The 22,194-nt window shown below is 37.2% G+C and overlaps 2 protein-coding genes and 1 long non-coding RNA gene across 3 annotated transcripts; 1 reads left to right on the forward strand and 2 right to left on the reverse strand.

Annotated features, from left to right (window-relative positions):
• Positions 1-2,494: 2,494 nt before the first annotated feature.
• On the reverse strand, positions 2,495-3,844 carry LOC136069256 (uncharacterized). Its single transcript, XR_010630485.1, has 2 exons — positions 3,674-3,844; positions 2,495-2,877 (listed from the first exon to the last, which is right to left on the reverse strand). It is a non-coding gene; the product is annotated as an uncharacterized LOC136069256 (long non-coding RNA).
• Positions 3,845-4,394: 550 nt separating this feature from the next.
• LOC111999504 (probable glutathione S-transferase) lies at positions 4,395-5,987 on the reverse strand. Its single transcript, XM_065777566.1, has 2 exons — positions 5,576-5,987; positions 4,395-4,964 (listed from the first exon to the last, which is right to left on the reverse strand). Exons 1-2 carry the CDS (start codon positions 5,888-5,890, stop codon positions 4,623-4,625), a joined length of 657 nt encoding a protein of 218 aa, XP_065633638.1. The 5' UTR covers positions 5,891-5,987; the 3' UTR covers positions 4,395-4,622.
• Positions 5,988-18,082: 12,095 nt separating this feature from the next.
• Positions 18,083-19,651, forward strand: LOC111999488 (probable glutathione S-transferase). The gene is made up of 2 exons (XM_024031612.2): positions 18,083-18,495; positions 19,076-19,651. The coding sequence occupies exons 1-2, from the start codon at positions 18,181-18,183 to the stop codon at positions 19,418-19,420; spliced, it is 660 nt and encodes a 219-aa protein (XP_023887380.1). The 5' UTR covers positions 18,083-18,180; the 3' UTR covers positions 19,421-19,651.
• Positions 19,652-22,194: the final 2,543 nt, after the last annotated feature.

Genomic DNA, 22,194 nt, shown 5'->3' on the forward strand with positions numbered 1-22,194 from the left:
TTATATATGGTCCTTAACTTTTGCATTTTGTAGTCCCTAATGTTTCAATTGTGTTAGTTTAGTCCATAACCTTTTGTCATTGTGTCAAACTTGTCCCTACTATTCATTAAGAGATGGATAGAAAATAATGATGTGGTTAATGGCGGAAATAAAATATTTTTTTTATGCAACTTGGGTTTCACAAAGAATAACACATGTTTTTTGAATATATATATATATACATATATAATAAAAAAGAACACAATGGGAGGATTGAAATCCCTAACTTCTTCCCCACAAAGTCTAATTCACAAATTACTCTAATAATTATAAGATAAAGACACCAACCACTAGGAAATCTTAGCTATTATACCCTTGTCACTCCCACCCTAACACCAATTTTACTAAGAAACAAATTGAGTTCATGACACTAAGAAACCCAAAAGCAATCAAACTTTGACATCTCAGCATTTATTAAAAAAAAAAAAAAAAACCACTAGACCATGTAATTAAATAACCATAAAAAAAAAAAAAAAAAAAGAGTTTACAAAATTAATTTAATAATATATTTTTTTTCATTTTCTATTTGTTTTTCTTAGGGATAATTACACATAACCCACCTGTGGTTTGGGCAAAAATCACTTTGCCTACCCGTGGTTTGAAAAGTATCACTTAACCCACCTGAGGTATGTTTCCATCACTCTCCGAAACCCACCTCAGTCTCTGCTGTTACAAAAACACCTTTTAACCCCAAAACAGAACATAACGAGAATCAAAACACCCAAAACTCAAAAACTATTCGAGAGAGAGACCCGAGGTGTGATCAGCTTGTTCTTCATGGTTTGGAGCATCTGAAGGGGAGAAAACACTTGGTTTGCATCATCAAAGCTAGGTAATGTATGTGTGACTGCTGTTCATTGCGACCCACCCATGTATTTGTGTCTGTTCTTGATTTAGGTTTTCAAATTTTGTTCAAGTGTGAACTTACTGTGTAAAAGTCTAAATTTGTACTTCCCAGGAATCGTGTTATGTTAATATGTCTTCATCAAGTGGTAACTTTTCGAGTTCATGTGGACATATGTGCAATGAGCAGACTTGTGTTTTGAGAATAAGTTTGAGTTTGTACAATTTTGGGAGGAGGTTCTTGGGTTGTAGCCGTTATAAGGTTGGTCCTAAGTGTCCTTTCTTTGTTTGGCTAGATAACCCAACCTGTCCTCATGGGAATGAAACTGCACCTTTGGCTCTAGAGAAGATGTCTAGGCTTCAGAGTGCTCTCCAGCTTGCCAATGAGAGGGAAAGGATAGCTCTAGAAATGGCCGAAGAAGCTAGGAAAATGGTAGAAAAGGCTCTTGAAGAGGAAGCCAAAGCCAAGGAGAGGGAGAGAAAGGCTCGAGCTATCTGTGCAAAAGCTAAGGAAAAAGCATTGTTTGCTAAAGAGAAGAAGAGAATGTGGAAGTCTGCATGCATTTTGTCATGGATCTTTTTTGTTATTGTTATGTTGTTGTGTTTTGCCTCAATTGAGTTCTCTGGAGTGAAGCGACCTAGATTGTTGCCCTGAAGTAGTTAATTGGTTAGTAGAGATAGTTATGGCAATGGTGTTAATGAATTTGCATTGTAATAACACTAGCCTACTGATGTAATGTTTTGATGTGTCAATGAATGAAGAATTGGTCAATTAATGAGTATTTTGTGCATACCATAACAACCATTCAATGGAAGAATTGGTCAATTATACTAATCAATTATCAAGAATTTGCATTGTGAATGAAGAATTGGTCAATAATGAATGACCTGTGCATACCATAACAATATACTTGGAGGTCAATTATCAATGACCTGGTCATACCATAAATTCCATACACTATATTGGAAAAATATACTATCAATTAGTTTGAAAATAATGTAATTTAGTTTCAACAAATAATGTCAATTGAAAGGAGATTATGTCAATTATCAATGACTTGTGATTTAGTTTGAACAAATAATTTAGATACAATCTAAACTTCCATACACCATAACTTCCATAAACTAAACTTCCATGTAATTTAGTTTGAACAAATAATGTCAATTGAATGGAAATTATGTCAATTATCAATGAGTTGTGATTTAGTTTGAACAAATAATTTAGATACAATCTAAACTTCCATTCACCATAACTTCCATAAACTAAACTTCCATGTAATTTAGTTTGAACAAATAATGTCAATTGACTAGGGTAGTAATCACTGTTGGGTTTTACAGAGCCATTTTGATTGTGAGGGTGACGATCCTAGGTCTACCGATGGTATACCCATGGAGACCAGGTCTGGGAGACAATAGTCGGTTGAGACAAGCACCTTCCATCTAAGTTGCGAGGAGTATGTTGTCTTCTCTATTGACTGGGGTAGTAATCACTGTTGGGTTAAGATAGCTTGATCTTGGTTAATTAATTCAATTATCCAAGTTGATTAATTAGGTTCAATTGCATGCAAATTGTGGAGGCACCAACAAATCACCAAAAATACTAAATGCAGTGGAAAATAAATTTGACATGGTAATTTGTTGACAAATGGGGAAAATCTCACAAGGCAAAAACCCTACTGGGTGATTTTAAGGTCATCACTTCCAAGAATCCACTAATCAACAATCAAGCAGTTACAAGTATAAGGAATTTTATTAACTACCTTTGGCCTATCCCGAAATACCAACCTACAGTTGAACTTTCGCTTTAATACCCAATTGGACTTGATCTTGTAGTAGCCTTTTTTCCCTTGACGCATAAACCTTCAATTTGTGACTAACCCTTTTGTACAGATCCAAAGCACATGAAAAACTCCAACAACTTGAACAAATGTTGTTGTCTGCAAAGTTCTTCATTTCATCAACAATGAAGATCTGGAAGCACTTGGTTACAAATCCCTGTGGCATACAAACACAATAGTTTCACATAGAGAAGATAAGTTTCTTAGTCTCTGTATTCGTGTGTGACGGCCTTTAAAATAAGTTTTATATGTGTCTAGGGTTGTGAGAAAAGAAACCCCAAGCAAATATACAAGGCTGGGTCGAATTTCAGATCTGAAAATTTTGAAATCATAATTCTCGATAGATTGAGCTGCTGCCGAGCTATCTATCTTGCTTCACATTAAGTCTAGATAGCAGGCATCTATCGAGCTATCAATCGAGACTTAATGAACATCTTTTCTTCACTTGTTTCTTGGATTAATCCTCATGTCTTTAATACTTGATTTGAACAACATGTTTCTTTAAGTACTAAACTCATCTTAAATCTACTCAATTACAAGTAAAGTGCATTTTATCAAGGATTAGCCAATTACATAAAATATAACCCTAACAATCACAATTTTGGTCATAAAACTATATAGACCGCAATTTTTGGTCAAGTGGTGCAACTTTTGGTCATAAAACTATATAGACCGCAATTTTGCATAATTTCACCTGGCCCTCACTTGGCACACGATCAAGCCATCTGCAGACAGATTATGAGAAGTTATACCAAAAATAATGGTATAAAATTAGTTCCAACGACGACGTAGATGACAAAGATTAACTTTGTTCAATCTTTCTTGATAGTATTATCAGTGGGAGAAGTTATTGGCACATCAACATCATCCCCAAGGTACAACAAAATAACCACCTGTTGTATACTTGACAAATATATACAAATTTGTAAGGTAAAAGCTCCACAATATAATACCTCCTATGTATTCCCAGAAATTAGGAGAGTTTTTACTTTTACTTTTATTATTTATTCAAAGAGTTGAAGGCTGTAGGAAACAAGGTGGCTCTGGATGGAGTTTAGGAAGAAACTCTCATTTGTGTAGTGTAAAGAGATCCCACAAGAGAGCTGTTAATATGCCTACGAGAGGAAAAAAAAAAAAAAAAATTCTTAAAATTGTAAACTAATTGAAACTAGGTTTAACTCACACCCATTAACAATATAATAATGGACAATAATCAACACTTAAGTTATAGATACGGGGAAAAAGTGGGATACTACTCTCTCTTGTAGGTAGTTTAAGAAAACGGGTAAAAAAAAAAAATTCTACACCGTACACAACGTTTATAAGGAATTATAAATAATGCAGTGCACCGTGGACGAGCATGCAGTAATTAAGAGAGAATGGCATTATATGGATGCAAGTAAATACTATATCTATATATGACATTTAACAATATATAGTAGAACTATCCTTTTATTGTGAAATTATATTTCTTTCTAAATACAGTATTTTATATTTTTCTAATTTATTGTAAACTCGAATTATGCATATAAACTTAAAGCAGAGTAATCATTATTTTGTTATAGAGATGCTCAATAATTAGATGAAAAAGGTCATTTTATATCACAAATAGTCTACATCGATAGTCTACACACACAAAAGGCATAAGGATACAATTTCATCTAAAACACAGCAGACACAACAAAGTATGATTCTTATTACAATACCCCTTTAGATTCAAAGCTTAGCAGACACACCGATGTGTCTTACAAGTTCCACGGACCCATATGAAACACAACCATCTTTATTTTTTTATTTATTTAGCCAAAACAAACTCGAACTTAAAACATCACAAAATGTAATCAACAAGATTACACAACCATCCAAAATCATTAAGAAATGCAAGTACTTCCAGATTTGGGCTTAACCATTGCCAAACCTTTTCCTTAATTGTTCAACATATTCATAAACCTTCTTCTGGTCAGGAAGAGTCTTGGCCACAGTCTCTTTCTGCAAGCACCTCTTAGCCCATGCAACAATCTTGGGGCACTCTGCCTCTATGTTGAATTCTCCAAAGGTCTCCATTGCATAGAACCAACTGTAGTAGGGGATAAGAGAAAGATCCACAAACCCAAATGTTTCACCCCCAAAGTAAGGCTTGTCACCAAGCTCTCCCTCCAATATCTTGAAGATTTCAAAGAATTCCTTCTTGCCTGCCTCTTTTTCTTCTTTCGTGAACAATATCTTCCTTAAAACTTCAATAACCTACATATTCCACACATTTTACTACCACTTCCCAGATATTATATAACGTGCTTGAACAATGACATTGACCGTAGTGAATTTCAAATCAAGTCCACTGGACTAGGAGATTATTTCTTTAAACCTTAGCAAAGGCGGAAGGCCCATATAAGGTGCTCTTAGTTGCAGGACATTAATCTTACTCAAATATATTAAATCCGTGGTAAATCAACTTACATTATTGACGGTAGGATAGAAGAACAAGACTCAGTATATTGGACTTAAGATCACTCCTTTTTTTTTTTTTAATCACAACACTTTCTATGATCTGCTAGAACTCGCAAACTTTAATCATGTTTGGTCAAAATGTCAAATTAAGTACTAAAGTCATCATGTCTAATTGAATCTTACAAGTATCATAGCCATTATAAGACCTGCAAAATACTAAACTCTAATAGAATCTAAACATTAAACACATAATAGTTTTTTTTTTTCTTTTTCTTTCCTTTTTTTTTTTTTTTTTTTAGAAAAATCTGGTGAATCTAACTTAATATTAATTCTAAAAAAAAAAAACAAAAAACAAAAACAGAACGTACAAAAGGAAAGAGAGTGAAAAGAAATAGCAGAAAACGTACCTTCTTATCAACAAAATCAGCCCAGAACCTGGAATGAGCTCTCTGGTAAGGATCAATGGGCAGCAATGGACACCTGTCCTTCCAGACCTCATCTATGTACTGAACAATGATGAGGGACTCACACACCGGTTTCCCGTTGTGGATGAGAACTGGGATCTTCTTGTGAATGGGGTTCATCTCTAAAAGCAGAGGACTTTTGTTCCTCAAGTCCTCGTCCTTGTACTCATACTTGATACCCTTCTCAGCCAGAGCAATCCTCACCCTCATCCCAAACATACTGGGCCAGAAATCTAGCAGAACCACCTCGTCCGCCATTGTCACAGAACTGAAGATATTGAAGCAAAATAGAAAGGGCAGGGAAAAGAAAGGAGAGATGAAGAAGTGAGAGATGGTATAAGGAAAAGACTTTGAAGATAGCGTGGATTTATAGTCAAAGGCGGCGGTTAATTCGGTATTTCATTAATAAACAAACAAATAATGCTGAAGTATGACTTTGACTAAAAGTATCTACTCCCTAGACTATCAATTTTGATAACCAAATTCGTTTTTAGTTTCTGGATCCTTTCACAATCCGGCCGATGTCATTGCTTTGCTCATATAATTTTTTACTGTAGCATTGCTTACAGAGTGGGTATTGCGTCCTTGACTTTTTTTTTTTTTTAAATCAACTGCGTATGAATTTTATTGTGAAGGAAACAGAGTAATTACAAAATAGAAAAAAACTGGCTTGCTCCAAAAAAATATGGCTAAACCAAAGTCGATCGCTAGTCTGTTTCATGTTGACCGAGATGCTAAAATGTGGAACGCAAAATTAGCTTCTCTAGGAATTAGGAATCCAACTATAACTGTAATTTGGTATTAACGTTGCCAATCTGAAAGAATAGAAATCCTCCATGTTTCTGAGCTGCCTGGTGATATAAGAGCATCCACGGAAATCTTTGAGTGGCTTTCTATTGTCACAATTAAGGCCCTATTTAGTATCGGTGTTTAAATAACGAAAACTGTTGTTTAAATACCACAATACGTATTTGCACACAATTATTTACCTAAACATATTTTCACAAAACTTAAATAACATTACTAAAAATCTTTTACTAAACGGACCCTAAAACATTGGTCAAGAGCAAGGAGTAGCCCACATGATTGCTTTAGTTCCAGCTTTGACGGGATACTTTGTCTCTTTTGACTTTTTCTCCCCCCTAATAATTAGCTGTTTTCTTATAGGGATAATTACACATAACCCACTTATGGTTTGGACGAAAATCATTTTGCGTACCTGTGGTTTGAAAAGTATCACTTAACCCACCGAGGTATTCCGTCACTCTCTGTAACCCACCTCGGTCTTTGCTGTAACAAAAACACTTTTTAACCCCAAAACAAAACATAACGAGAATCAAAACACCCAAAACTCAAAAACTATTTGAGAGAGAGACCCGACGTATGATCAGCTTGTTCTTCATGGTTTGGAGCGTCTGGAGGGGGAGAAAACACTTGGTTTCCATTATCGAAGCTAGGCAAGGTATGTGTGACTGCTGTTCATCGCGACCCACCCACGTATTTGTGTCTGTTCTTGATTTAGGGTTTCAGATTTTGTTCAAGTGCGAACTTACTGTGTGAAAGTCTAAATTTGCACTTCCTAGGAATCGTGTTATGTTAATATGTCTTCAACAAGTGGTAACTTCTTGGGTTCATGTGGACATATGTGCAATGAGCAGACTTGTGTTTTGAGAACAAGTTTGAGTTTGTACAATTTTGGGAGGAGGTTCTTGGGTTGTAGCCATTATAAGGTTGGTCCTAAGTGTCCTTTCTTTGTTTGGCTTGATAACCCAACCTATTCTCGTGGGAATGAAACTGCACCTTTGGCTCTAGAGAAGATGTCTAGGCTTCAGAGTGCTCTCCAACTTGCCAATGAGAGGGAAATGACAGCTCTGGAAACGGCAGAAGAAGCTAGGAAAATGGTAGAAAAGGCTCTTGAAGAGGAAGACAAAGCCAATGAGAGGGAGAGAAAGGCTCGAGCTGTCTGTGCAAAAGCTAAGGAAAAAGCATTGTTTGCTGAAGAGAAGCAGAGAATTTGGAAGTCTGCATGCATTTTGTCATGGATCTTTTTTGTTATTGTTATGTTGTTGTGTTTTGGCTCAATTGAGTTCTCTGGAGTGAAGCGACCTAGATTGTTGCCCTGAAGTAGTTAACTGGTTAGTAGAGATAGTTATGACAATGGTGTTAATGAATTTGCATTGTAATAGCACTAGCCTACTAATGTAATGTTTTGATGTGTCAATGAATGAAGAATTGGTCAATTAATGAGGATTTTGTGCATACCATAACAACCATTTAATGGAAGAATTGGTCAATTATACTGGTCAATTATCAAGAATTTGCATTGTGAATGAAGAATTGGTCAATTACGAATGACCTGTGCATACCATAACAATATACTTGGAGGTCAATTATCAATGACTTGGTCATACCATAACTTCCATACACTATATTGGAAAAATATACTGTCAATTAGTTTGAAAATAATGTAATTTAGTTCGAACAAATAATGTCAATTGAATGGAAATTATGTCAATTATCAATGATTTCTGATTTAGTTTGAACAAATAATTTAGATACAATCTAAACTTCCATATACCATAACTTCCATAAACTAAACTTCCATGTAATTTAGTTTGAACAAATAATGTCAATTATCAATGACTTGTGCATACTGTAACAACCATTCCACAATAACAACTTCGATACAATCTATATTGGAAAAATATACTTGGACACAATCTGCAGTAACAATAAACAAATTTCCATATAATTTAGTTTGGACAAATATTGTTCCATACAAACTGTAATACCACAACTTCCATATAACAATCTAGAGTGTATTGTACCTTAATTACAAAAAAGCACATTCCAAGGCCAGCTACATATATATATATACATATATACACATACATATAATTGCTCAAAACAAGGTGATTGTTTTTGACACTAATTGATAATTACAAAAAGCCAACAGTGGTGTTCACAAAAAAACAAAAAGGCCCACATGTTCCCACTAGCTTTACTCCCAATGCTAGCATGCGTACCCACTAGCTTCATTCATTTCTTGCCTTTACTCTTTCCTCTTTCCACCCACTGAATTCATTTTTGGTGGCCTTTGTGCAGCAAGCTGTCCTCTAGTCCTTACACCACCAGTGCTCCTATTTGCATGTGAAGGCTACAAAATAAAAAATAGATCCACTTGTTAAAAAATATCACAGTCTACACAACCATCCAGGAAAGAGGTTAGTCAACCAAGTTACCTGTGAAGAACTTGGTAAGGTATCCCAAGTCTCCCTAGGTGTGTGAGACTCTGGCTGTGAGGAAGAGAACCATCCTACACTCCTGTGAGATGGCCTAGGTTGATTTCCTTGCTGTGAGGATGATGAAGGTTGAGTGGAAGACATCATGTTGTAGGCCTAGGTAAGTTGTTGGGATGGTGGCCTTTGTGCAGGCTCAGGTGCAGATCTAGGTGTAGGCTCCCTTCCTCTTGCCTGCAACAAAACCCAATTTCAATACAGTGTTTATTGTAAGTTTAAAAAAAGGTTTTTTTTTTTTTTTAAATCCTAATTACTTACAGCTTTTTCTCTTGCAAGTCTCTGTCTCCTCTACCATGGTGTCTCCCCAGTGATGCCAGTCTTGCACCCTCTTGAGTTATGCCCTTCCTTTTTGCATTTTCACATCTTACAGGTCTGTTCAGCCTACTTGCTTTGTAAGGGTTCCTAGGCTTATCAGAAGCCCTCTTTCTTTGCTAGGTGGTTTGCCTGGTGGTTTGTATATGTGAGGTGCTATGGGAGCAGGGTGTCCAGTTTCAGCCCATTCTGACTGGCCAGGCATGGGAGGAAGTACCCTTGTATATCTCCATGTAAGTCTCTTCAAAGTAGCATGGGAGGAAGTACCTTATTGTATATCTCCATGTAAATTTCTTTGAAGTAGCATGGGTGGGTATAGTCTTCTAGTGTCTCAATGTTTGTATAAATGGCTATTATGGCATGTTTGGAGGGAATGCCATTTAAGTCCCAAAACCTATAGCTACATGTCTTCTTCACCAAATCAATTACATGCCTTTCATACTGACTACCTACCTCATAAAGGAAACTCCCAGCTGGGGTAGCACTAAATGGCTTACTTTCAACCTTCAATTTCTCCAACCTATCTTATATGCTTAGACACAACTTTCCAACATACTTCTGTATCCCTTCCCTTTTTGTGTAAAGCCTAGTCATAAGTCTAACCCTAATCCACTCCAACATTGCCAAGATAGGCTTGTCCCTAGACTTCAATATCATTGCATTAAAAGATTCACTCAAATTATTTACCAAACAATCTGTTAAGGCCCTAGTACTGAAGTTTGACCTTGTCCATTGTGCAGGTGCAATGTTTGCATGATACTCGTATGCCTTTTTATCCAAATCTCTTATGTACTGCATGCATCTCTTAAACTGCCTTACTGTTGTGGCAGTAGCACACCTCTATAGTGCATCCTTCAGCTCCAATCTCTTGTGATCAACTTTGAAATTGTTGTAGATGTGTTTCACACAGTATCTATGCTCCACAGTAGGGAATAGTGTCTCTATTACAGGTATAAGCCCCTGCAAATAAGCAAACAAACAAACAAAACAAGTTAGCTTAGCAAACAAAGTAAACTATTCAAGTGTAACAAAACAAAGTAAACTTGCATACCTTTTGCCTATCAGAAATGAAGACCAACTGAAGCTCCTCTGGCCTCCTTATATCATCAGCAAAAATTTCCAAAAACCATATCCAAGACTCCTTGGTTTCTTGTTCCACAACAGCCATGGCTACTAGAAAAATGTTGTCATTTGCATCATTGGAAGTGGCAGATAAGATTTTCCCACCAAATCTGTGGTTTATGTGACAACCATCTAAACCTATAAATGGCCTGCATCTACGTAGAAATCCTACCTTCTGAGCATTGAACCTAACATACATCCTCTTAAATTTTGGCTAGGAAGTCTTATTAGCCATTTCTGTCTGCAGTATAACCCTACTCCCCTTGTCTGCAGTGGTTATCATTTGTGCATAGTCCCTAAGGACACCATATTGCAGTTGCTCATCTCCATTGATCAAATCCTTTGCCTTTCTCTTTGACCTATACAGTTGGTTTACACTTAGGTCAACAGATAAATTTTGCATCACATGGTTGTGTACACCACTCACCTCCCAATTAGGATTTTTGCTAAAATCCTCAATGAATTGGCTGTTTTTAAAAGACTTGGGGCAAGTACAGTCATCAGTCAAGGTCTTAATTTGAAATGTTAGCTCTCCACTTATTTGAGATGCATAACATCTCCATACACACCCATTCTTGTAGTGAACTGATATCTTGGTCCTCTCATTAAGCTTGAATTTGATGTCAATAGGTTTTTTGACTGCATACTCCCTCAAAGCAGCTCTGAACACCTTTGCATTAGGAAACTTCATCTCCTTCTTCAGTACAACATTTCTCATGTCACTCTTAGCATTAAACTCTACTTGCTCAGCTACCTGCTCATCATCAGACCCATCCATGCTTACCAGGTCATCCTCAAGGGTTGGCTCAGCCCACTCAGGGTTTGCATGGGGTGCATTGCTTGATTCTGGGGCTGTGTGGGGTGCATTGCTTGATTTTGGGGCTGTGTGGTGTAGAACCTTGTGGAGCTAAGTTTTGAGCAGAAAATATATTATCACCAAAGTCATCCCCCTCTAGGCCTTCATTTAGCCAATCATCATCATCATCATCAAGCCTATCATCATCTCCTTCAACATTATGTTCTTCATCTCTTGCACCAATCTCAACATCCTCAACATTTCTTCTTCATCATTCTCATCATCATCTTCATCATAATCACTATCCAAATCTATTTCATCCCTTGCTGCATCACCACCTAAACCACTTACATCACCACCTACATCACATAACCCACATGTAGTTTGGGCGAAAATCATTTTGCCTACCCGTGGTTTGATAAGTATCACTTAACCCACCTAACGTATGTTTCCGTCACTCTCCGTAACCCACCTCGGTCTCTGCCATTACAAAAACACCTTTTAACCCCAAAACAGAACATAACGAGAATCGAAATACCCAAAACTCAAAAACTATTCGAGAGAGAGACTTGAGGTGCGATCAGCTTGTTCTTCGTGGTTTAGAGCGTCTGGAGGGGTAGAAAACACTTGGTTTGCATCATCGAAGCAAGGCAAGATGTGTGATTGCTGTTCTTCTGCATTTGGGTTCTTCCACACATGTTTTTTATCGCAACCCACTCACGTAGTTAGGCTTTGCTCTTCATCTGCACATTTAAATTTTTTTTTGTATGTTAAATGTCCATTTTGCTATTTATATGTAGAATCGCTTAGGATTAGATGTATTGCTATGGTTGTTTATAAAATGCATATACCTGAAAGAATCAAGTTTATTTGTCAATGATTGCACTTGTTTGTGAACTGTGGGTAGTGTGGTCCCTATGAATTTGTTGGGAATTTGGCTTTAGATGTGCTTTATATGGTCCTTTGTCCATGTGTTGTTGACTTATTGTCTCTTTTGGCTTCTTGTCATTTTCTACATGTCAGTGTGTAAACAAACTATATTTGAATTGCAGATGGTTGACTTCACATTTGACATTGAAAATCATGTTGGGGGATGTTTTGTTGAGGAGCCAACCATTAAATATGTGGGTGGGTTTGTACGTTTACTGACAAAGATTGACCCTGACAAGTTGAGTTTCTTTGAAATTTGGGATTTATGCCATCTAGTTGGTGCTTCTAAAGAACACAGTATATATAAGTATTTACTTCCTGCAGGTGATCTACAGGATGATTTAAGAGACATAGAAACAGATGCAGATGTCCTAAACATGACTACCCTGCATAGGGCATGGCCAACTGAAAAAATCATAATCTATACTGAAATAAATGTGGAGCCACTGGCAGTTGAGTATCCTAATGAAGGGGGAGTAGCAGATGGTGGTGTAGGCGGTGATGGGCTTGGGGGTGTGGCAGATGGTGTAAATGGTGATGTAGGTGGTGATGTAAGTGGTTTAGGTGGTGATGCAGTAAGGGATGAAATAGATTTGGATAGTGATTATGATGAAGATGATGATGAGAATGATGAAGAAGAAGATGTTGAGGATGTTAAGATTGGTGCAAGAGATGAAGAACAGAATGTTAAAGGAGATGATGATGGGCTTGATGGTGATGATGATGATTGGCTAAATGAAGGCCTAGAGGGGGATGACTTTGGTGATGATATATTTGCTGCTCAAAACTTAGCTCCACAAGGTTCTGCACCCCACACAACCCCAGAATCAAGCAATGCACCCCACACAGCCCCAGAATCAAGCAATGCACCCCATGCAGACCCTGATGGGCTGAGCCAGCCCTTGAGGATGACCTAGTAAGCATGGATGGGTCTGATGATGAGCAGGTAGCTGAGCAAGTAGAGTTTAATGCTAAGAGTGACATGAGAAATGTTGTACTGAAGAAGGAGATGAAGTTTCCTAATGCAAAGGTGGTCAGAGCTGCTTTGAGGGAGTATGCAGTCAAAAAACCAGTTGACATCAAATTCAAGCTTAATGAGAGGACCAAGATATCAGTTCACTGCAAGAATGGGTGTGGGTGGAGATGTTATGCATCTCAAATAAGTGAAGAGCTAACATTTCAAATTAAGACCTTAACTGATGACTGTACTTGCCCCAAGTCTTTTAAAAACAGCCAAGCAACATCAACTTATGTTGCTAAGAGGTTCATTGAGGATTTTAGCAAAAATCCAAATTGGGAGGTGAGTGGTGTACATAAAGATGTAATGCAAAATTTGTCTGTTGACCTAAGTGTAAACCAACTGTATAGGTCAAAGAGAAAGGCAAAAAATTTGATCAATGGAGATAAGCAACTGCAATATGGTGCCCTTAGGGACTATGCACAAATGATAACCACTGTAGACAAGGGGAGTAAGGTTATACTACAGACAAAAATTGCTGATGAAACTTCCCAGCCAAAATTTAAAAGGATGTATGTTAGGTTCAATGCTCAGAAGGTAGGATTTCTAGGTGGATGCAGGCCATTTATAGGTTTAGATGGTTGTCACATAAAGCATAGATTTGGTGGGCAAATCTTATCTGCCACTTCCAAGGATGCAAATAACAACATTTTTCCAGTAGCCATGGCTGTTGTTGAACAAGAAACCATGGAGTCTTGGATATGGTTTTTTGAAATTTTTGCTGATGATATAGGGAGGCCGGAGGAGCTTTTGTTGGTCTTCATTTCTGATAGACAAAAGGTCTGCAAGTTTACTTTGTTTTGTTACACTTGAATAGTTTACTTTGTTTGCTGAACTAACTTGTTTTGTTTGTTTGTTTGCTTATTTGCAGGGGCTTATTCCTACAATAGAGGCACTATTCCCTACTGTGGAGCATAGATACTGTGTGAAACACATCTACAACAATTTCAAAGTTGATCACAAGGGATTGGAGCTGAAGGATGCACTGGGAGGTGTGCTACTGCCACAACAGTAAGGGAGTTTGAGAGATGCATGCAGTACATAAAGGATTTGGATGAAAAGGCATACAAGTATCTTGCAAACATTGCACCTGCATAATGGACAAGGTCACACTTCAGTACTAGGGCCTTAATAGATTGTTTGGTAAATAATTTGTGTGAATCTTTTAATGCAATGATATTGAAGTCTAGGGACAAGCCTATCTTGGCAATGTTGGAGTGGATTAGGGTTAGACTTATGACTAGGCTTTACACAAAAAGGGAAGGGATACAGAAGTATGCTGGAAAGTTGTGTCCAAGCATACAAGATAGGTTGGAGAAATTGAAGGTTGAAAGTAAGCCATTTAGTGCTACCCCAGCTGGGAGCTTCCTTTATGAGGTAGGTAGTCAGTATGAAAGGCATGTAGTTGATTTGGTGAAGAAGACATGTAGATGTAGGTTTTGGGACTTAAATGGCATTCCCTGCAAACATGCCATAACAACCATTTATACAAACATTGAGATACTAGAAGACTATACCCACCCATGCTACTTCGAAGAGACTTACATGGAGATATACAAGGAGGTACTTCCTCCCATGCCTGGCTAGTCAGAATGGGCTGAAACTGGACAGCCTACTCCCATAGCACCTCACATACACAAACCACCAGGCAGACAACCAAGCAAAGAAAGAGGGCTTCTGATGAGCCTAGGAACCCTTACAAAGCAAGTAAGCTGAACAGACCTGTAAGATGTGGAAATGCAAAAAGGAAGGGCATAACTCAAGAGGGTGCAAGGTTGGCATCACTGGGGAGACACCATGGCAGAGGAGACAGAGACTTGCAAGAGAAAAGGCAGTAAGTAATTAGGATTTAAATGAAAAAAAAAAAAAAAAACTTGTTTTTAAACTTACAATAAACACTGTATTGAAACTGGGTTTTGTTGTAGGCAAGACGAGGGGAGCCTGCACCTAGAACTGCACCTGAGCCTGCACAAAGGCCACCATCCCAGCCACCTACCCAGACCTACAATATGATGTCTACCACTCAGCCTTCATCATCCTCACAGCAAGGAAATCAACCTAGGCCATCTCACAGGAGAGTAGGATGGTTCTCTTCCTCACAGCCAGAGTCTCACACACCTAGGGAGACCTGGGATACCTTACCAAGTTCTTCACAGGTAACTTGGTTGACTAACCTCTTTCCTGGATGGTTGTGTAGACTGGAATATTTTTTAACAAGTGGATCTATTTTTTATTTTGTAGCCTTCACATGCAAATAGGAGCACTGGTGGTGTGAGGACTAGAAGATAGCTTGTTGCACAAAGGCCACCAAAAATGAATTCAGTGGGTGGAAAGAGGAAAGAGTAAAGGCAAGAAATGAATGAAGCTAGTGGGTACGCATGCTAGCATTGGGAGTAAAGCTAGTGGGAATATGTGGGCCTTTTTGTTTTTTTGTGAAGACCACTGTTGGTTTTTTGTAATTATCAATTAGTGTCAAAAACAATCACCTTGTTTTGAGCAATTATATGTATGTGTATATATGCATATATATATATATGTGTAGCTGGCCTTGGAATGTGCTTTTTTTGTAATTAAAGTACAATACACTCCAGATTGTTATATAGAAGTTGTGGTATTACAGTTTGTATGGAACAATATTTGTCCAAACTAAATTATATGGAAATTTATTTATTACTACTACAGATTGTGTCCAAGTATATTTTTCCAATATAGATTGTATCGAAGTTGTTATTGTAGAATGGTTGTTACAATATGCACAAGTCATTGATAATTGTCATTATTTGTTCAAACTAAATTACATGGAAGTTTAGTTTATGGAAGTTATGGTGTATGGAAGTTTAGATTGTATCTAAATTATTTGTTCAAACTAAATCACAACTCATTGATAATTGACATAATTTCCATTCAATTGACATTATTTGTTCAAACTAAATTACATGGAAGTTTAGTTTATGGAAGTTATGGTGTATGGAAGTTTAGATTGTATCTAAATTATTTGTTCAAACTAAATCACAACTCATTGATAATTGACATAATTTCCATTCAATTGACATTATTTGTTCAAACTAAATTACATTATTTTCAAACTAATTGACAGTATATTTTTCCAATATAGTGTATGGAAGTTATGGTATGACCAGGTCATTGATAATTGACCTCCAAGTATATTGTTATGGTATGCACAGGTCATTCGTAATTGACCAATTCTTCATTCACAATGCAAATTCTTGATAATTGACCAGTATAATTGACCAATTCTTCCATTGAATGGTTGTTATGGTATGCACAAAATACTCATTAATTGACCAATTTTTCATTCATTGATGCATCAAAACATTGCATTAGTAGTCTAGTGCTATTACAATGCAAATTCATTAAAACCATTGCCATAACTATCTCTACTAACCAGTTAACTACTTCAGGGCAACAATCTAGGTCGCTTCACTCCAGAGAACTCAATTGAGCCAAAACACAACAACATAACAATAACAAAAAAGATCCATGACAAAATGCATGCAGACTTCCACATTCTCCGCTTCTCTTCAGCAAACAATGCTCTTTCCTTAGCTTTTGCACAGATAGCTCGAGCCTTTCTCTCCCTCTCCTTGGCTTTGGCTTCCTCTTCAAGAGCCTTTTCTGCCATTTTCCTAGCTTCTTCTGCTATTTCCAGAGCTGTCCTTTCCCTCTCTTTGGCTAGTTGGAGAGCACTCTGAAGCCTAGACATCTTCTCTAGAGACAAAGGTGCAGTTTCATTCTCACGAGGACAGGATGGGTTATCAAGCCAAACAAAGAAAGGACACTTAGGACCAACCTTATAATGGCTACAACCCAAGCACCTCCTCCCAAAATTGTACAAACTCAAACTTGTTCTCAAAACACAAGTCTGCTCATTGCACATATGTCCACATGAACCCGAGAAGTTACCACTTGATGAAGACATATTAATATAACACGATTCTTAGGAAGTACAAATTTAGACTTTCACAAAGTAAGTTTGCACTTGAACAAAATCTGAAACCCTAAATCAAGAACAGACACAAATACGTGGGTGGGTCGCGATGAACAGCAGTCACACATACCTTGCCTAGCTTCGATGATGCAAACCAAGTGTTTTCTCCCCCTCCAGACGCTCCAAACCATGAAGAACAAGTTGATCGCACCTCGGGTCTCTCTCTTGAATAGTTTTTGAGTTTTGGGTGTTTTGATTCTCGTTATGTTTTGTTTTGGGGTTAAAAGGTGTTTTTGTAACGGCAGAGACCGAGGTGGGTTACGGAGAGTGACGGAAACATACCTCAGGTGGGTTAAGTGATACTTTTCAAACCACGAGTAGACAAAATAATTTTCGCCCAAACCACAAGTGGGTTATGTGCAATTATCCCTATAAGAAAACAGCTAATTATTAGGGGGGGGGGGGGAAGTCAAAAGAGACAAAGTGTCCTGTCAAAGCTGGAACTGAAGCAATCATGTGGGCTACTCCTTGCTCTTGACCAATGTTTTAGGATCCGTTTAGTAAAAGATTTTTAGTAATGTTATTTAAGTTTTGTGAAAATATGTTTAGGTAAAAAATTGTGTGAAAATATGTATTGTGTTATTTAAACAACAATTTTCGTTATTTAAACACCGATACTAAACAGGGCCTTAATTGTGACAATAGAAAGCCACTCAAAGATTTCCGTGGATGCTCTTATATCACCAGGCAGCTCAGAAACATAGAGGATTTCTATTCTTTCAGATTGGCAACATTAATACCAAATTACAGTTATAGTTGGATTCCTAATTCCTAGAGAAGCTAATGTTGCGTTCCACATTTTAGCATCTCGGTCAACATGAAACAGACTAGCGATCGACTTTGGTTTAGCCATATTTTTTTGGAGCAAGCCAGTTTTTTTTCTATTTTGTAATTACTCTGTTTCCTTCGCAATAAAATTCATACGCAGTAGATTTAAAAAAAAAAAAAAAGTCAAGGACGCAATCTTCACAGTCTTTTCCGAATACCATCTCTCACTTCTTCATCTCTCCTTTCTTTTCCCTGCCCTTTCTATTTTGCTTCAATATCTTCAGTTCTGTGACAATGGCGGACGAGGTGGTTCTGCTAGATTTCTGGCCCAGTATGTTTGGGATGAGGGTGAGGATTGCTCTGGCTGAGAAGGGTATCAAGTATGAGTACAAGGACGAGGACTTGAGGAACAAAAGTCCTCTGCTTTTAGAGATGAACCCCATTCACAAGAAGATCCCAGTTCTCATCCACAACGGGAAACCGGTGTGTGAATCCCTCATCATTGTTCAGTACATAGATGAGGTCTGGGAGGACAGGTGTCCATTGCTGCCCATTGATCCTTACCAGAGAGCTCATTCCAGGTTCTGGGCTGATTTTGTTGATAAGAAGGTACGTTTTCTGCGATTTCTTTTCACTCTCTTTCCTTTTGTACGTTCTGTTTTTGTTTTTGTATTTTTTTTTTTTAGGATTAATATTAAGTTAGATCCACCAGAATTCTCTGAAAAAAAAAAAAAACCTATTGTGTTTAATGTTTAGATTCTATTAGAGTTTAGTATTTTGCAGGTCTTATAATGGCTATGATACTCGTAAGATTCAATTAGACATGATGACTCTAGTACTTAATTTGACATTTTGACCAAACATGATTAAAGTCTGCGAGTTCTAGCAGATCATAGAAAGTGTTGTGATTGAAAAAAAAAAAGTGATTTTAAGTCCAATATACTGAGTCTTGTTCTTCTATCTCACCGTCAATAATGGAAGTTGATTTACTACGGATTTAATATATTTGAGTAAGATTAAGGTCCTGCAACTAAGAGCATCTTATATGGGCCTTCCGCCTTTGCTAAGGTTTAAAGAAATAATCTCCTGGCCCAGTGGACTTGATTTGAAATTCACTACGGTCAATGTCATTGTTCAAGCACGTTATATAATATGTGGGAAGTGGTAGTAAAATGTGTGGAATATGTAGGTAATTGAAGTTTTAAGGAAGATATGGACCACAAAAGGAGAAGAAAAAGAGGCAGGCAAGAAGGAATTCTTTGAAATCTTCAAGATATTGGAGGGAGAGCTTGGTGACAAGCCTTACTTTGGGGGTGAAACATTTGGGTTTGTGGATCTTTCTCTTATCCCCTACTACAGTTGGTTCTATGCAATTGAGACCTTAGGAGAATTCAACATAGAGGCAGAGTGCCCCAAGATTGTTGCATGGGCTAAGAGGTGCTTGCAGAAAGAGACTGTGGCCAAGACTCTTCCTGACCAGAAAAAGGTTTATGAATATGTTGAACAGAAGAGGAAAAGTTTTGGCAATGGTTAAGCCCAAATCTGGAAGTACTTGCATTTCTTAATGATTTTGGATGGTTGTGTAATCTTGTTGGTTACATTTTGTGATGTTTTAAGTTTGAGTTTGTTTTGGCTAAAAAATAAATAAAAAAATAAAGATGGTTGTGTTTCATATGGGTCCGTGGAACTTGTAAGACACATCGGTGTGTCTGCTAAGCTTTGAATCTAAAGGGGTATTGTAATAAGAATCAGACTTTGTTGTGTCTGCTATGTTTTAGATGAAATTGTATCCTTATGCCTTTTGTGTGTGTAGACTATCGATGTAGACTATTTGTGATATGAAATGACCTTTTTCATCTAATTATTGAGTATCTCTATAACAAAATAAAGATTACTCTGCTTTAAGTTTATATGCATAATTCGAGTTTACAATAAATTAGAAAAATATAAAATACTGTATTTAGAAAGAAATATAATTTCACAATAAAAGGATAGTTCTACTATATATCGTTAAATGTCATATATAGAGATAGTATTTACTTGCATCCATATTTAGAGCATTCACAGCAGTGTGGCTATAATGCTATATTGCTAAAATTTAGCTCCACAAACACAAAAATCACGCTGCAGCAGTGGAGGCAAAAGTTAAAATTTTAGATGATTTGCTACAGTGCACATCTTTATATAGATGTGCACTGTTCATCAAAGCTAAAAATAAAATGCGTTATTTTATTCCGGTTTTGATTAAAAAAAGGCCACTTGCTCTCTCTCTCTCTCCCATTCACTCTCACCGTGCCTCTCTCTCTCTCTCTCTCAATCTCACTCTGTTCACTGCCTCTCCATCTCTTCTTTCTTCCTCCACAGACCCAAACCCTTCTTTCTTCCTCAGAGACCCATCGCCGATCTGCACGAGCCCAGTCGCCACAGACCCGTCACCGCCGACCCACGTTCAGCCGCCGACCTGACCCATTTCGGCCTCTCTTCTCTATTTTCGGCGTTTCGGTTTTGTGTTTCGGGCTGTGCTTGTGTTTTGGCTTTGTGTTTCGGGTTGGATTTTTGTTTTCAACCCACGTTTGGCTACTGACCTGACCCATTTCGGCCTCTCTTCTCTATTTTCGGCATTTCGATTTTGTGTTTCGAGCTGTGCTTGTGTTTCAGCTTTGTGTTTCGGGTTGTGCTTGTGTTTCGGCTTTGTGTTTTGGGCTGTGCTTGTGTTTCGGATTTGTGTTTTAGGTTGGGTTTTTGTTTCAGGCATGGGTTTTGGTTTTTGTTTCGGGCTGGGTTTGTGTTTCCGGCTGTGATTTTTCTACTTTTGTTTTTTTTTTTTTTTTCCTTCTTTAATGGTTTTGATGGGCACGGCGGAGTTGTGGTTGTGCGGTGATTTTTATGGGTTTGATGGTAATTGTTGTTCTGTGTTGGTGGTTGAATGAAATATTATTTTATTGTAGTGTTTATATTATTTTATTGTGTTAAAAGCTAAAATAAATCCACTGCTATAGCATGTGTGTAGCTAAAATAGATAAAGTGACTTTTTGTGTAGCTAAATAGCTAAAATTTTAGATGCACTGCTGTGAATGCTCTAATGCCATTCTCTCTTACTGCATGCTCCTCCACGGTGCACTGCATCATTTATAATTCCTTATAAACATTGTGTACGTTGTAGATGTTTTTTTTTACCCGTTTTCATAAAGCACCTACAAGAGAGAGTGGTATCCCACTTTTGCCCCATATCTATAACTTAAGTGTTGATTATTGTCCATTATTATATTGTTAATGGGTGCGAGTTAAACCTAGTTTCAATTAGTTTACATTTTTAAGATTTGTTTTTTTTTTTTTTTTCTCTCTCTCTCTTAGGTATATTAACAGCTCTCTTGCGGGATCTCTTTACACTACACAAAAGAGAGTTTCTTCCCAAACTCCATCCAGAGCCACCTTGTTTCCTACAGCCTTCCACTCTTTGAATAAATAATAAAATTAAAAAAAAAAATTTTCCTAATTTCTAGGTATACATAGGAGGTATTATATTGTGTAGCTTTTACCTTACAAATTTGTATATATTTGTCAAGTATACAAAAGGTGGTTATTTTGTTGTACCTTGGGGATGATGTTGATGTGCCAATAACTTCTCCCACCGATAATACTATCAAGAAAGATCGAACAAATTAAATCCTTGTCATCAACGTCATCGTTGGAACTAATTTTATACCATTATTTTTGGTATAACTTCTCATAATCTGTCTGAAGATGGCTTGATCGTGTGTCAAGTGAGGGCTAGGTGAAATTATGCAAAATTGCGGTCTATATAGTTTTATGACCAAAATTGTGATTGTTAGGATTATATTTTATGTAATTGACTAATCCTTAATAAAATACACTTTACTTGCAATTGGATAGATCTAAGATGAGTTTAGTACTTAAAGAAACATGTTGCTCAAGTCAAGTTTTAAAAAAATGAAAATTGGTCCAAGAAACAAGTGAAGAAAAGCTGATCATTAAGTCTCAACAAATAGCTCGATAGATACCTGCTATCTAAAGTTAATGTGAAGCTCGATAGATAGCTCGATCTATCGAGAATTACGATTTCAAAATTTTCAAATTTGAAATTCAACCCAGCCTTGTATATTTGCTTGGGGTTTCTTTTCTCACAACCCTAGACACATATAAAGATTATTTTAAATGCCGTCACACACGAATACAGAGACTAAGAAACTTATCTTCTCTATGTGAAACTACTGTGTTTGTACGCTATAGGGATTTGTAACCGAGTGCTTCCAGATCTTCATTGTTAATAAAGTGAAGAACTTTGCA

This window comes from Quercus suber, unplaced genomic scaffold (genome assembly GCF_002906115.3).
Source record: "Quercus suber isolate HL8 unplaced genomic scaffold, Cork oak 2.0 scaffold_159, whole genome shotgun sequence".
In the NCBI taxonomy this organism is placed as follows: domain Eukaryota; kingdom Viridiplantae; phylum Streptophyta; class Magnoliopsida; order Fagales; family Fagaceae; genus Quercus; species Quercus suber.

Excerpts from the sequence above, each read along its gene's own strand:
- LOC111999504 (XM_065777566.1), bottom strand. The coding sequence starts at position 5,890 with ATGGCGGACGAGGTGGTTCTGCTAGATTTCTGGCCCAGTATGTTTGGG. Across the intron at positions 4,965-5,575 it reads CTGATTTTGTTGATAAGAAG|GTTATTGAAGTTTTAAGGAA; the intron begins GTACGTTTTCTG and ends TGGAATATGTAG.
- LOC111999488 (XM_024031612.2), top strand. The coding sequence starts at position 18,181 with ATGGCGGACGAGGTGGTTCTGCTAGATTTCTGGCCCAGTATGTTTGGG. Across the intron at positions 18,496-19,075 it reads CTGATTTTGTTGATAAGAAG|GTAATTGAAGTTTTAAGGAA; the intron begins GTACGTTTTCTG and ends TGGAATATGTAG.